We start from the raw sequence: 16,626 nt of genomic DNA, 5'->3' as shown, positions 1-16,626 counted from the left end.
TGACGCACATGGTGGCCACACCCCTTGACCATTAAGACAAGGGTAGTACCTGCAATTGGTTGAGAGGACCGACCCGGAAGGGTGAGTGCCCCCGGCTGGAGAGAAAGGAAAGCCTGGTGGCGGGAAGTTTTTATTGGAGTGCGACTGAAACGGGTAAGTAGTAGACCTGAGTCAGGGGGGTCTTGGGGTCGGAGATCGAGGAGGGGGAATGTTTTTCTTAACTTCACCGGGGAGAGGTTCTGGGGTAACCCCTGTTACCTCTATGAAAGAGCTAACATTCCTTTTCCTGGCAGATGGGGAAGGCCGGCTCACTTCCTTCCACCAATACGTTGGTGAGGGAGAAACAGGGATCCTCGCCCCTCTAATGGAACTCTCCATCATCGCCCAGTTCTAATGGAACTCGGGCCTTTAGGGGCACGTTCCACTGCGGGTCGGTCTCTTTATCACCAGCTTTTTCCAGGCAGGAGACTCGGTCACCAAAGCCTTTTATTTGCAACCACTGTTTATTGGGAAAAGCCAGAGGGGACGCCTAAACGTGACGGAGGGTTTTATTACATTGCTGTTGCATCTAAACCCAGGTGGCGGAAAGAGGGGTGTGTGTGTGTGTGTGTGTGAGATTTAGCCTCTGGTATTTGGTGTCAAGTCCCTGATGCCGGGAAAGATTGAGGGCAGTAGAAGAGGGCTTCAGAGGATGAGATGACTGGACGGCATCACCAATGAACTTGGGCAAACTCTGGGAGATGGTGAGGGACAAGGAGGCCTGGCGTGCTGCAGTCCATAGGATCGCAAAGAGTCAGATATGATTGGGCGACTGAACAACAGCAACACTTGATGTCAGGCGTGCATGACTGACATGAGACCTTGTAAAGTATTTCCGAAGGTTGCTATCAAAAGTTCAGATATAGCAGAAGTAAAACCACTGAATCATGGAAGTAGTAATTAGTAAAGGTTCATTGTGTATACACCAAAAAGACAGTTTGCCAACCAAGAGCACTCAAATCGAAACATGAAATTAGGCTCAGGGCTATATAGTTAATACAAAGCAGCTTGTTTAGTAAGAGGGCTGCTGCTGTTGCTAAGTCACTTAAGTCGTGTCCGACTCTGTGCGACCCCATAGACGGCAGCCCACCAGGCTCCCCCATCCCTGGGATTCTCCAGGCAAGAACACTGGAGTGGGTTGCCATTTCCTTCTCCAATGCATGAAAGTGAAAAGTGAAAGTGAAGTCGCTCAGTCGTGTCGGACCCTCAGCGACCCCATGGACTGCAGCCTACCAGGCTCTTCCGCCCATGGGATTTTCCAGGCAAGAGTACTGGAGTGGGGTGCCCTTGCCTTCTCTGAGTAAGAGGGCATTGACTGTTTATTCTTCACACTGATTGGTTATATTAACATTTTCTTAAAAGATGCAGAATTGGTTAGTGGTTACCTCTTAGCAATCTTGGGACAGTGGGAGTTTTGCTTCTGATTTCCAGAGGCAGAAAGGCCAAGTGCCCCAGGTCAAGTTAGTCTTTCAAAATAAGCTAAATTAAGCTTTGTTTGTATGGCTCTGTTGGTTTTGTCTGCCCAGGGAATTTTCAAGGCTGATCTCCCTTTGTTTTGGATTTTAAACAATGTCTAGGTATACTTCTGACAGACCTGCTATACATAGCTCATTAATTTTTGAACATATTTTACATTCAGCTAGGTTTTGCTATTAAATCACATCATTTGGGGATGGAGTTTATAAGCAGTTTTTTAAAAATGATATAATCAAAGGAGTTGTTTAAAATAGTGGGGGGAAATGGTTGTAGAGTTGTAGACTACATTCTTTCATAAGAGTGGAGAAAGCTTCTGCTTTCAATCTCAGCAAACCTGTGTGCCTGGATGCTAAGTCCCTTCAGTTCAGTTCAGTCACTCAGTCGTGTCCAACTCTTTGCGACCCCATGAATCGCAGCACACCAGGCCTCCCTGTCCATCACCAACTCCCAGAGTTCACTCAAACTCACGTCCATCGAGTCGGTGATGCCATCCAGCCATCTCATCCTCTGTCGTCCCCTTTTCCTCCTGCCCCCAATCCCTCCTAGCATCAGAGTCTTTTCCAATGAGTCAACTCTTTGCATGAGGTGGTCAAAGTACTGGAGTTTCAGCTTTAGCATCATTCCTTCCAAAGAACGCCCAGGGCTGATCTCCTTCAGTTGTGTCCAAGTCTTTGTGACCTATGGACCATAGCCCATCAGGCTTCTCTGTCCATGGGATTCTCCAGGCAAGAGTACTGGAGTGGGTTGCCATGCTGTCCTCCTGGGGATCTTCCCGACCCAGGGATTGAATCTGTATCTCTTACATCTCCTGTATTGGCACTAGTGCCACCCTGAGCCTTCACTATATGCAAGGCATTTTACTAGGCTACGGGGATACAGAGGTGAAGTGACTCAATCTCTACCCTGCTGGAGAATCTTACACTCCAGGTGAAGGAAGGTGAAGGTGAAGTCGCTCAGTCGTGTCCGACTCTTTGTGACTATAGCCTACCAGGCTTCTCCGTCCATGGGATTCTCCAGGCAAAAATACTGGAGTGGGTTACCATTTTCTTCTCCAGGGGATCTTCCCGACCCAGGGATCAAACCCAGGTCTCCTGCATTGGAGGCAGACGCTTTAACCTCTGAGCCACCAGGGAAGCCCTGCAGTCCAGAGAAGGAGAATTATATTTCCATGAAATGGTGAAGGCATGTTCATATAAATAAAGAATTAGAAGTCCTTGGTTTACTCCTCTACTTAAATATCTTTTAGTGTTGTGACTTTTTCAAGCTTCTTAGCAAGTCACAGAAGACCCTACCTATTTTTCCAGCCTAGTGGTGGCTTTAGAATTCTACATGAGGCAGGGCATAGCGTGAGCAATTTGAGTAAGGGTAGGGTGCTGCTGAAGCTACCTTCGGAGAACACTGACTTAGTTTCAGAAAATGTTGGTTGTCCATTTCAGAGTTGGAAAAGGTGTTCTTGGAGATTATGGATAAGCTAAATAAAGTTCCTACCCTCCAGACTCACACCTCCTTTCACTTGCTTGTGTGTACTCTTAAGTTTTAACCATTCAGAAATATTTCTTAATACAAACCAGTTTTTTCCCCATTTCTGAACTCTTTGTGTTCTCTCCATCCGAAATCTCATCCCTCCATGGAATACCAATTCCTCTTTTAAAACTGAGCCTAAATTGTAACCCTGTAGAGCAAATATTCAGTAAAACGTTAAATGAATAATTTACTTTGTTAACGGGTTTTGCTTCATCTGGGATATTTTAATCTATCCAACTTGCTATTTGTAAAATAGGTTCCACCATCCCAATTTTACAGATAGGGGAAGTGGCTGAGAGGAACAGATTGTTTTAAGTTTGCTAAAATCACACACAATAATGTAATGGTAAAGCTGTTTAACCTCTACACTTTGCTCTTTTTTTGCAACTTCACTAAGTATTTGCTGGGTGTTTGTTAACTATTTTTGGTGTCATACTTGTTGTTATATTTGTGTGACTTTGGTTACTTCTCTGAAATCTAGAGAATTCTCCATGAACAGTAGAGTGGGAAGAACCATGTAGTATTGTTGAAAGGTCACTGCAGTATATAATTTACTTTCTAACATTTTTTGTGCTCAGTAATGACAGATTATATTGAGCATTATCAACAGTATTGTTTTTTAAAAAAATGTTGCTCTGATTTTTCTTTCACTTTTAGGCAGAAATTTGGCTTTCCAGTTCAACTTCACAATGGCATCCATTTCAGGTTAGTAGAGATTATTCCATTTTGTGGTTCATTCTGTTCTCTTTCTAACTGTGTGTTTTTCTCTGTCCCTGCCCCTCAGTTTTACTGTGAGTCTTAAACTACTTTTAAAAAAAGTTTTAGTAGGAATAAATAAAAATAAATTTAGAAAATATTTGTCTTAATAATTCTGATTATAGGTATTTTTCCATATTTCTTTTTATTGTTGTAAAATATATTTAAACATCATTTAGCTACTTTTAAGCAGACAATCAAGAGCATTCATGCCTGGCGTTATGTGCATCTGCATTGTGTGCAACCGTTGCCAGTATCCATCTCCAGAACTTTTCATCACTCCCCGCTGAATGCCAAGACTAGGTGCCTGGAAAAGGTAAACATGGATGTCTTTCTTTTATACATTAAAAGTATTTTAAATAGCACCACTTAGGAACTTACCTTAAGGAAATAATGGAAGAAGTACATAAAGCTCTTGAGTCAAAGATGGTCAATGCAACAGTGTACCCAGTGAACAATAACTTCCACTCCCCCCGCTTCCCTGCAGCCCCTGGTAACATCATTCTGCTTTCTGTCTGGGACTTTGACCTTTCTAGGTACCTCATAGAAGTGGAGAAGGCAATGGCACCCCACTCCAGTACTCTTGCCTGGAAAATCCCATGGATGGAGGAGCCTAGTAGGCCGCAGTCCATGGGGTCGCTAAGAGTCGGACACGACCCAGCGACTTCACTTTCACTTTTCACTTTTATGCACTGGAGAAGGAAATGGCAACCCACTCCAGTGTTCTTGCCTGGAGAATCCCAGGGACGGGGGAGCCTGGTGGGCTGCCGTCTGTGGGGTCGCACAGAGTTGGACATGACTGAAGCGACTTAGCAGCAGCAGCAGCAGCATAGAAGTGGAATCATACAATATTTGTCCTTTTGTGTTGTCTTTGAGGTTCATCTGTTGAGTACCATGTATCTTTTTAAGGCTAAGTAATATTCCACTGTATGGATATACCACCTTCTGTTTATCCACTTGTTTGTCAGGGGACATTTGAATTATTTCCCTTTTCAGCTTCTGTGAATAATGCAGCTACAAACATCAGTGTACAAACATCTGTTTGAGCCTCTGCTTCCAGTTTTTGGGTGTATATACCTGCAAGTGGGCTTCCCTCATAGCTCAGTCGGTAAAGAATTCTCCTGTTGTGCAGGAAACCCAGGTTCTATTTCTGAGTCGGGCAGATCCCCTGTAGAGGGAAATGGCAACCCACTCCAGTATTCTTACCAGGAGAATCACATGGACAGAGGACCCTGGCAGGCTACAGTCCATGGGGTCGCAAGAGTCAGACATGACTTAGTGACTAAACCACCACCATACCTACAAGTGAAATTGCTGGATAACATTTCTGTGTTTAATTTTTTGAGGAACTACCATACTGTTTTCCATAGTGGCTACACAATTTTACATTCCCACCATGCAATACATAAAAGTTCCAAGGACTGATATGTTTTTTGATAGTGTTTTAGGAACCTAAGAAAATTATAAAGTAGAAAGTATAAATCACTAATAATGTTACTACTCAAATTAATACTGTACCATTTAGATGTATTATTTTCAACAAAAATTTTCATATTTTTTACATAATGTTTGGTAATGTGATTCTTAAAAACACAATGTAGATAAAGAATATAGACATACTGTAAATTTTATGTTGTCGATATTGTTTTTAATACTGCTCTGTATTTTGTTGTTTTATAGTAGCATTGAAGAATTAACACTTTGAGTGTTGGTTTTGAACTTTTAGGCTGTCTTTACTTTTAAAATATAAAAAAAGTTGCATTGGACATCTTTGAATCAAAAGGTTTGTGTACTTCTTTGATTATTTCTTTAAGATAAGTTCCAAAGTGGTATTATTTGAAATATTTTTAAAATATAAAAGAAAGACATCTGTTTTACCTTTTCCAGGCAGCTACTCTTGGTATTTTGATGTATTTCCTCACATTGTTTGTTTTTATAAACTTGACCAGATTCTTTTGTGCTTATTAGTAAAGTTTTGCTGTTTATTCAGTTAAGAGGTGGATGGTAAGAGGGAGGAACTTATTCTATGGTTATTTTCCTGTTCTTTGTAGGATATAGTAAATATGACCTTAGCACTGACTGTGGAGTAAGAAGTCTAGGTTCTTAACAAACTTTATAGGAATGGTTTTCTTAAGTATGGAATCCTCCTCTCCACACCCCAAAACTTTACAATTTATTTAAATATAAATGTGAAAAAAATAGTGACATAGATTTTGTCTTCATCTCTCACCGCTTAATGATTCATACTAATAGCCTAAGGGCTAATAATAAATGATAACAATTGAAGTTATATTAAATGCTAACCCAGGTATTCTTCACTAAGAGACAAAAGTGTGGGTTTCACAGATGTTACTAAACCTTACTGTAGATGGTGACTGCAGCCGTGAAATTAAAAGACACTTACTCCTTGGAAGGAAAGTTATGACCAACCTAGACAGCATATTAAAAAGCAGCGACATTACTTTGCCAACAAAAGTCCATCTAGTCAAGGCTATGGTTTTTCCAGTAGTCATGTATGGATGTGAGAGTTGGACTATAAAGAAAGCTGAGTGCCAAAGAATTGATGCTTTTGAACTGTGGTGTTGGAGAAGACTCTTGAGAGTCTCTTGGACTGCAAGGAGATCCAACCAGTCCATCCTAAAGGAGATCAGTTCATTGGAAGGACTGATGTTGAAGCTGAAACTCCAATACTTTGGCTACCTGATGTGAAGAACTGACTCATTTGAAAAGACCCTGATTCTGGGAAAGATTGAGGGCAGGAGGAGAAGGGGATGACAGAGGATGAGATGGTTGGATGGCATCACCGACTCGATGGACGTGGGTTTGGGTGGACTCCGGGAGTTGGTGATGGACAGGGAAGCCTGGCGTGCTGCAGTCCATGGGGTCGCAAAGAGTTGGACACAACTGAGCGACTGAACTGAACTGAACCGAACCAAACCTTACTTCAGTTGAAATAGTTATTTTTGGATCATATCAGTGAGTTATTCTGTTTAGTAAGACTTTACTCTTTCTCAGTAGGATATGATGTTTTAAAAGTTGTTTATTTATTTATTTATGGCTGCACTGGGTCTTCACTGCTGCACAAGGGCTTTCTCCAGTTGTGGCCAGCAGGGGCTACTCTTCATTGTGATATGCGGTCTTCTCATTGTGGTGGCTTCTCTTGCTGCGGCTCCCAGGCCCTGGAGCGTGGGCTCGGTAGTTGTGGCGCATGGGCTTAGTTACCCCGAGGTGTGTGGAATTTTCCCAGACCAGGGATCAAACCTGTGTGCCCTGCATTGGCAGGCAAACTCTCAACTTGTTGTGGATGACCAGGGAAGTCCCTGGGATATGATTTTAAAATAACCAAATAATGCCATAGATCAATTTTATTTAAGAAGAGATGATTATTTTAAATCATTGCTTTTAGAATATTTTACCCTGTTCAAATAACCCACCTCTTCTATTGTTCTACCCACTTGTCGACCTGTATTTGAAATGCCTCTGAAATTGCCTTCAGATAGTTTGTTGAGTTGGATTTGGTGGTTCCCAAAGGAAGTGGTAAATCACTTCCTTTTCACTGTGGCCTTCAGTATGGGAGATCGCTAGAAACTGTCCTGCTTCTGAAGAATGGTACCTCCCTTGTTTCAGCTGTAAGCTTAGGAGCAGGATCCCTGCTCGATGCTGTGTGCTCTTGAGATATAGTAATAAGCCCTCTTCATGATGAATGATTGAAATCCTTCCCTTTTCAATCTCATCTCTCATCATACAGGTCATGTGTTGTCCAAGCTGGCATTAGAGATGGTTATAGTTTTGAACAAAAATATTAAAAGACCCTGATTTTTTACAACTAGCTCTACTTTCTTATATTCTGAGTCAATCAGGACTTTGTCCAGGGTGCAGTGATACTGACTTTGTAGCATAGGTTGACATTATCTCTATTAGGTGGGATTCAATGAAAGAAGCAGAAGCACTGTGAGTGATAAGAGGGATTGACTGTAGGAATTCTTGGTGGGAATTTGGGAAGTGTTTAGGCTCTTTCTTTGTGTCTGTTGGTGGGCCTGGCATCGGTGGTGCCAGTAGATAGGAAGAGAAGATGCTTCTGCCAAGGGGATTGCCCAAACAGAATGCTGCCTGTGAAGATGAATCTCACCAGAACCTGGACCAGTCTCTGGTTGCCTCAAAGCCTCCAGTTTAGGTGAGGCAGCACCTGTCAAAATGCTGGCGTCCTTCCCTGTTGAGTCGCACACAATCTGGCTGAGTGTTCAGAGAAGCCCAAGGAGGAGAACCAACAGGATCCAGAGGAACTGCAGGCACCTCTGTTTTCCCAGGGATATCTAGCAGCAGCTAGAATCACGGGCCCAGCTGCTACCCCATGCCGGAGAGGTCACCAGACCTGACCTTGCACTGCCCTTCTTAAATATGGAAAATATAGCTACTGCTTCACTTCCACCTTCTAAAGCTCTGGCTCCCCAAGTTGACACAGCTCTCTCTTGTCCAAACAAATGTATGCTGATCCTCTCCCCTGAAGAGGACAGGAATTCTCTTTATTCATCTTTGGATGATGCTCATTCCTCTTCTTGCTCAATCACATCCTCCATGATAGTCTTCTAACTTAAATCCTGAGATACAAAGTTAGTGACTATTAACACCTATTATTTTAGGATTTAGGGGAATGGGAGCCAGAAGGTCAGTCTATCCATCCATTCATCAACTAACTAACCATCAACAAGAGAAATCCAAACTTGGCTTCTACAGGAATGTCAAAATAAAGGAGAAATGCTTAATAGCTATTCCAGTTCTTGGGTCTCACCTGATCATGTGGTTATACCTGTTATTTTATAACTTCCTTTTCAACTTTCCGTATCCCTTTGTTCTCAGCAAACAGCTCACCTGGTCAAGGGGCCTTGTCTGGTGGGATTTGCCTTAGCAGTTTGCTTGTAATGGGTTTTTGTGGTTTTCCATTAATTCTAAGCAGGGGATGTGGGAATACCAAAAGATAACCCTAGAGCAGGGGTCCCCAACCTCTGGGATCTAATGCCTGATTATCTGAGGTGGAGCTGATGTAATAATAACAGAAATAATATGCACAGTAAATGTAATACACTGAATCATCCTGAAACCATACCCTCCCCCACCCCACCCTGGTCCTTGGAAAAACTGTCTTCCATGAAACCGGTCCCTGGTACCAGAAAGGTTGGGGACCACTGCCCTGGAGGATCCCCACACTCGAGACACACTGCTCCTCACCTCTGCAGTGTCAAGGCAGTCCAGTTTCCTTTAATAGTCAGGATCATTTGCCCCAGCCAGGCCAGTAACCCCTTTCTTTGCCTTTTGGTTTCCTGGCCATGGGAACCCAAACTGGCCAAGTGGTAATCAACTTACAGTTAAATGGAACCATTGCTTTTTCCCCTGGTAGAAGCAGTTCTAACTGGGCAACCTCTAGACTAGCAGAGTCCAAAGTTTCAGGGGTGGGAAGCAAACATTTCACTAGTGGATCACTAAGGGTAATAGGAGCCATGTTTCCAACCCTGTTTCCCAGGCCCATGAGTCCTGGCTGTGTGAGGAACAGCACTATTCACTGTTTGGTAGTAAGCACTCTTTTTACTGCCTTCCACTTGGTCCTTCCTACCATAATAGTCCTTACTCTTAGGTCAGGAAACCAGCCAGTTGCTGAATGCACGCATGCTAAGTTGCCTCAGTCATCTCTGACTCTTTGCGACCCTATGGACTGTAGGCGGCCAGGCTCATCAGTCCCTGGGATTCTCCAGGCAGGAATAGTGAATTGGGTTGCCATGCCCTCCTCCAAGGAATTCTTCACCACCCAGGGATGGAACCTGTTGGAACACTTCTGTGTCTCCTGCACTGGCAGGCGAGTTCTTTACCACTAGCGCCACCTGAGGGTATCTGTTCTAATTGTACCTGCTGGAGCTGGGGAGGTAAGCACAGAGTAGACCTCCTAGCTCCTTGCGTGATGCGCCTGAGCAGAACGGCATTGATCATCTGTTTTGCCCAAGTTCAGTCCATACTCTAACTGGTGGGTCACCATGGCATTATAGTTCTCCAGGAATTGTCAGATTACAGTTGCTGTCCAGGAACTTTTGAGAAGTTATTTTCCTTTTCCAAGTACACAATTACCTGAAGTTTCTCTGGAGAAGGATAGTGGAAAGATTTATTGCATGAAGTTTTAGCTGTATATAAGGGTCCTTTTTCAAAGAGCCCCAACCTCTACTTTACATAAGGAGCTTTGGATCTATAAATTGGCTCATTTCTGGGCACTAGTTGAAGGACTATGATTCTTTTGTGGTAATTCAAATCAGACATGGGTTCACCAGATTCAGGCCTTTGTATAATGCCTGTACAGATCATGTAATCTATTTCTATTTCAGACTTTATGATCACCTAGCCAGTGCCAAAGATGTCTTTAAGTCAGACTGTTCTAATTGTTACTCTTCTGGTTATTGCCCTTTGGGTTTCTCTGGTGGCTCAGATGGTAATGAATCTGCCTGCAGTACAGGAGACCTGGATTCCATCTCCAGATTGGAAGGATTCTTTGGAGAAGTGAATGGCAACCCACTCCAATATTCTTGCCTGGGAAATCCCATGGACAGAGGAGCCTGGCAGGCTCCATCGGGTCACAAAGAATAGGAAATGACTGAGCGACTAACACTTTCACTTTCTGTTGCCCATTTTGGCAACCACATCTGCCTTTCCTTTGGTCATGAATTGAATTGCTGACAATTAGCCCCTGTGTCTTAGAAATCATCATTCTCAATGATTCAGGTTGTCTAGTTGAAAGGCAGTACTTCCCATGGTCATTCCTGGCTTACAGAGAACAGCCAACCCAGACCTCTTCAGGGATTCATTCCCCTCATGAATGCATTTCTTACAGGCTTGGGAAAAGGAGGGTCTCCTGGATCCTCCTGGGGGATCGCAGGAGAGTGGATGATCAACCACCCTAGCACTCCCATCTCCCTAAGCTCCGAGTTCCTCTCCTTTAGTGTATACCCAGAAAGTTCTAGCCTTTCCATTTCATTGGCACCTACCCCTGTGTCATTCCATCCCAACTTTCTGATACTCATCTTTGGGATCGGCTAAGTAAAGAATTAGAGCCACTCCTGGCCACTATATTTAGTGTACTAAATTCAGAATTTCTTATTGAATCCACACCAATAAATTTGGCTTCATTCACTATTGTGTATTGTTGGGCTTCCCTGGTGGCGCAGACTGTCAAGAGTCTGCCTGCAGTGCAAGTGACCCAGCTTCAGTTCCTGGGTTGGGGGAGATCCCCTGGAGAAGGGAATGACAGCCTACTCCAGGATTCTTGCCTGGAGAATGGAGAGGAGCCATGGGGTGACAGAGTCAGACATGACTGAGCACAAGAGGAACTGACTTTTGCCCCCTGTCGGCCAGGGTGAGCCAGCACATCGGCCACAAGGAGAGCTGCAGCAGCGCCCGACCTTATGTCGACTGTAAACCTGGCTGCTGTTTCATTTCCACCTTCCAAATCTCAGACAGACGTCACTGGTGGCCAGCCCTAAACCTGGATCACACAAGCAGTTGATACAATACAGAAACACTAGAGCATCCTATTTTAAATCATAACCATAAGATTTTATCTCATGGGAAGACATTAAAACTGGACTTTGATTAAAGCAGGCAGATGTTTTAGAAAGCAGCAAGGATGTCTGTAAAATTTTCTAGTTTCCACTGATGTAAAAGGAAATCTCATTTTGACTTTAATATTTGGATCGTCTAGTAACATATGTTAAGGCTTCTTTATAAATTATCATGCTGCCCTTGTAATGCCAATTTTAGTAGCACATTTGATTTCTCTTTTTACTGATATGTCATCTTGTTTATAATCACCAGCTCCTTACCACGTCACAGTATGAACCCAAATACAAATGTTTTTGTAAATGATAGCTAAGTAGTTAGGGGATTACTTTTAGATAACTTCCTCTTGCTTTAAAGTCTAGTCATTTTACTGAAGTGATTTAGAAGATTGTTGGACCACTTGCCTCCAACATGATTTTTGTTATTGTTTAGTCGCTCCGTTATGTCTGACTCTTCTGTGACCATATGGACTGTAGTCCACCAGGCTCCTCTATCCAGGCAAGAATACTAGAGTGGTTTGCTGTTTCCGTTTCTAGGGGATTTGCCCAACCCAGGGATTGAACCCACGTCTCTTGCATTGGCAGGTGGATTCTTTACTCCTGAGCCACCAGGGAAGCACACCATGGTAAAATTAATACTTGTTTTTTATTAAATGCTTAATTGTGTACCAGGTACTGTGTTAAGAACTTTCAAAATTCTGTCTCATTTAATTTTTTATAGCAATACTGTGAAAGCTAGGTATTATCCCCACTTTACAGATAGGGATTTTGAGGCTCAGTTAAGTATAAGGTACTTAGCCTGAGGTCGCTCAGCCAGTGAGAGGAAGGCCTAAGATATACCTCCTGTCTGGGCGGCTCCAAAACATGCACTTAACCACTCTTCTAGACTACTCTAAGTTTATACAGTTGATAGTGAGGAATACCAAGAAAATCAATCATAAGGAAACCTGAAATTGTGATTAATTCTGTCTGGTCATCGTATCTTTTTTCTTCCCTTGTAGCTCTGAGTGAGGAACTGGATTCTATAACGAGTGAGCTACATGCAGTAGACATTCAAATCCAGGAACTCCTGGAAAGACAGCAGGAGCTCATTCAGAAAAAAAACGTACTAACTAAGAGAATAAAGCTGTGTTTAGAGGATTCCGATGCTGGGGAGAGCAGTGAATGTGATTCTTCACCTGCCTCTTGGAATAAAGAAGGTTTGCTCTCTTTTTTTTTTCTTTGCAAGTTTTGTTTCCTCTCGTTTCTTTGAACTGGAGTTGAATTGTTGTGTCTGGGTCAGTGCTTTTCAGTAGTTTAGAAGTGAGACTGGCCATCCTTAGGTGGCAAGGGAATTAGTAGGCAGACCAGCCTTTACCCACGTCCTTTTAAAATGAAAGCCTTTATTATTCAGACCAAATATGTTTCCGACATATTGGAAACATATTTGCTTGGAGAAAGATATTTATTTAACTCAATTTTCTTGGTTGTAATGAGAAATTAAACAAGAAAAAAATTCAAACTCCTCGTCAAAGTCTAGTTCATTCCCCTGCCCTAGTGAGTAAATCTTCCTTGATTGAGGATCTTGCCAAACATCTTGTTTATCATTAATTTAGAATACTGTAACTCTTGACAGAATTGCAGTGCTTTCTGGGCTTTGTTGTCCACTTTTTAAACAAGATATTGACACCAAAAGTCCATATAATTGTTAACTTTGGTTCATGGTATTTGAGGTTTCTGATACTGTGAATTCCCTGACCAACACTCAGACTATTTATCAAGTACCTGACCTTGCTCCTTTCTCCTCTGTAGTTTATTTCTCACTGGCAAATGTTGTCATTTTATTCTGATATACTTTTTCTTTTGATATATCATTAAATTTGGTTTGCTTAGCTTCGTGAGTTAAACTGATCTCAAAATTATTATTATAAACATTAAATTATCCCTAGTATTAAAAGTCTTATATATATAGATCTGATTCTTCTCTATTATAGAAGCAGCCATTCACATTTGTGTCTCATTATAATCTTAAATAGTTCTACTTGTTATTCTCTTTCTAGATTTTCCATGGTCTGGTAAAGTTAAAGATGTTCTACAAAATGTCTTTAAACTGCAGAAGTTCAGGCCACTTCAGCTAGAAACTATTAACGTCACAATGTCTGGAAAGGAGGTATTTCTCGTTATGCCTACAGGAGGGGGAAAGAGCTTATGTTACCAGTTACCAGCATTGTGTTCAGATGGTGGGTATTAATAAACATTAATTTTAAGGTGAAGAACATCATTTCTATGAATATATTTTTAAGTCTTAAAAAAATATCTCTATAGTGTATTTGCCAAAATCAAGTGCATTTTTTGTTTGTCTCTCCACTAACAGACATTTAATGGAGAAGGAACTGGCAACCCACTCCAGTATTCTTGCCTGGAAAATTCCACGGACAGAGGAGCCTGGAGGGCTATAGTCCATGGGGTTGTACAGAGTAGGACACAACTGAGTGCATGCACAAATAGATATTTAAGTGTTCACTTACAGAGGATATGTTAAAGACTGAAAGTAGTTCATTCTTTTATTTGATTCCTGAAACATCCTTGAAAAGCACGTTGTAGGAGAAAAAGCCCTAGAAAAGGAATCAGACCAGTCAATCCTGAAGGAAATCAGTCCTGAATATTCATTGGAAGGACTGATGCTAAAGCTGAAACTCCAACCTTTGGCCACCTGATGGGAAGAGCTGACTCATTTGAAAAGACCCTGATGCTGGGAAATATTGAAGGTGGGAGAAGAAGGGGATGACAGAAGATGAGATGGTTGGATGGCATCACTGACTCGATAGACATGAGTTTGAGCAAGCTCCAGAAGTTGGTGATGGACAAGGAAGCCTGGCATGCTGCAGTCCATGGGGTCGCAAAGAGTCTGACATGATTGAACTGAACTGACCATATTTAAATACAATGAAAAGGTGCCAGCCAGTAAAGAGGGAGAAAGTGAGAATACAGCAGAGAGGACTAGTTGAGAGGGTGAAATCCATGATAATGTCTTAATCTGAATATGTTTTTTAAACTGGTCTGCTCTCTGCCCCAAGTTGTTTTAAGGAACAAACTATGGAAACCTAAGACTGCAAGATTTTAGCAATCTAAATAGCTCTCTTAGCTGTGAACAATTTCAGTTCTCACAGAAAGGGGATTTATTACCAGAACTTGAGTCAGTCAAGAAACTGTTAACTGATTTCTGCTCAGACTGAATTAATCTTGTGCAGTAAGTGGACGGGTACTCATGTATCATTCTGGATGATACAAGGTGCTATGTTTGCTTTGGAAAGCTTTTTTTTTTTAAAGAAAATTATTTATTTATTTGGCTGTGCTGGTCTTAGCTGCAGTATGTGGGGTTTTTTTTTTTGTTTGTTTTTTAGTTGCAGCAGGCAGGATCATTAGTTGTGGCATATGGGTTCCATTGCCCTGACCAGGGGTTGGACCTGGGGCCCCTGCATTGGCAGCACAGTCTTAACCACTGGACCACCAGGGAAGTCCCTGGAAAGCTTTTTTTTTAGTGAAGTATAGTGATTTACAGTGTTGTTATTTTCCACTGTACAGCAAAGTGATTCACTTTTATATATATATACACACACACACACACACATCCTTTTTTAATATTCTTTTCTGTTGTAGTTTATCATAGAACTTTTTTCATTGTTTCTTTTTATTGGAGTATAATTGCTTTACATTGTTGTGTTAGTTTCTTCTGTACAACACATTTGGAAAGCTTTGGAATAACTTTTTCCTGATGTAACCTGATAGTATATGACTTGATTTATGTAATTTTACTGAGGTTACCAATACTGATTGTCAAGTATGATAGTAAGTTCAAAATGATATCTCTCCACGTTTTTATAGGACTAGATAAGGTGAGAGTTTTCTATATATAATCTTATCTATTTGTCTATTGTCAATAAATGATAAGTCTATTTGGCTTATCATTTATTCATATTTACTTTCTGTAATAATGAAGGTAAGAAATAGGTGGTATATTGCTAAAGCTGCTTTGAAAATCAGTCTGAATTGGTGGGCAGGGCCACAAGTTACAGTCAGTTCAATTCAGTCTCTCAGTCATGTCCAACTCTTTGCAACCCCATGGACTACAGCATGCCAGGCCTCCCTGTCCATCACCAACTCCCAGAGTTTACCCAAACTCATGTCCATTGAGTCAGCGATGCCCTCCAACCATCTCACCCTTTTCCTCCTGCCTTCAGTCTTTCCCAGCATCAGGATCTTTTCCAGTGAGTCAGTTCTTTGCATCAGGTGGCCAAAGTATTGGAATTTCAGCTTCAACATTAGTCCTTCCAATGAATATTCAGGACTGATTTCTTTCAAGATGGATTGGTTGGATTTCCTTGCAGTCAAAGAGACTCTCAAGAGTCTTCTCCAATCTCACAGTTCAAAAGCATCAGTTCTTCAGCTCTCAGCTTTCTTTATAGTCCCAACTCTCACATCCATACATGACTACTGGAAAAACCATAGCTTTGACTAGATGGACCTTTGTTGGCAAAGTAATGTCTCTGCTTTTTAATATGCTGTCTAGGTTGGTCACAACTTTTCTTCCAAGGGGCAAGCATCTTTTAATTTCATGGCGGCAATCACCATCTGCAGTGATTTTGGAGCCCCCCAAAATAAAGTCTGACACTGTTTCCTCATCTATTTGCCATGAAGCGATGGGACCAGATGCATGATCTTAGTTTTCTGGGTGTTGAGTTTTAAGCCATCTTTTTCACTCTCCTCTTTCACTTTCATCAAGAGGCTCTTTAGTTCTTTGCTTTCTGCCATAAGGGTGATGTCATCTGCATATCTGAGGTTATTGATATTTTCCCCTGCAATCTTGATTCCAGCTTGTGCTTCATCCAGCCCAGCGTTTCCCATGATGTACTCTGCATATAAGTTAAATAAGCAGGGTAACAATAAACAGCCTTGATGTACTCCTTTTCCTATTTTGAACAACTCCTGTTGTTCCATGTCTAGTTCTAACTGTTCCTTCCTGACCTGCATACAGATTTCTCAAGTTACAGTAAAGAAGGTAAATAATTGAAACTTACTCTGGTGGTGGTATGAAATTTAAGGTGGATTTCTTTCTTTTTTAGGTTTTACCCTTGTGATTTGCCCACTGATCTCCCTTATGGAAGACCAGTTAATGGTTTTGAAACAATTAGGAATTTCAGCTACCATGTTAAATGCTTCTAGTTCTAAGGTATGCTCCTGTGGCTTTTATTGTATTTTA

At 41.8% G+C, this 16,626-nt stretch overlaps 1 protein-coding gene across 5 annotated transcripts in view; it reads left to right on the top strand.

Annotated features, from left to right (window-relative positions):
- The first annotated feature begins 5 nt into the window (after positions 1–5).
- RECQL (RecQ like helicase) overlaps positions 6–16,626 on the top strand; it is a 32,734-nt gene continuing 16,113 nt past the window's right edge. Inside the window, exons 1-6 of one of the 5 annotated variants that reach the window (XM_025283365.3) lie at positions 54–153; positions 3,697–3,744; positions 3,975–4,111; positions 12,389–12,586; positions 13,427–13,606; positions 16,490–16,596. In XM_025283365.3, the coding sequence (XP_025139150.3) occupies positions 13,522–13,606; positions 16,490–16,596 (192 nt within the window). In that variant the 5' untranslated portion in view covers positions 54–153; positions 3,697–3,744; positions 3,975–4,111; positions 12,389–12,586; positions 13,427–13,521. Of the gene's footprint in view, positions 154–3,696; positions 3,745–3,974; positions 4,112–11,972; positions 12,014–12,388; positions 12,587–13,426; positions 13,607–16,489; positions 16,597–16,626 lie in introns of those variants that run through there. The other 4 variants (XR_006550409.2, XM_025283363.3, XM_025283366.3 and 1 more) reach the window with 4 other exon arrangements.

The sequence above is a fragment of the Bubalus bubalis genome, chromosome 4, assembly GCF_019923935.1.
Source record: "Bubalus bubalis isolate 160015118507 breed Murrah chromosome 4, NDDB_SH_1, whole genome shotgun sequence".
In the NCBI taxonomy this organism is placed as follows: Eukaryota; Metazoa; Chordata; class Mammalia; order Artiodactyla; family Bovidae; genus Bubalus; species Bubalus bubalis.
This window is presented reverse-complemented; position numbering and strand designations above follow the sequence as displayed.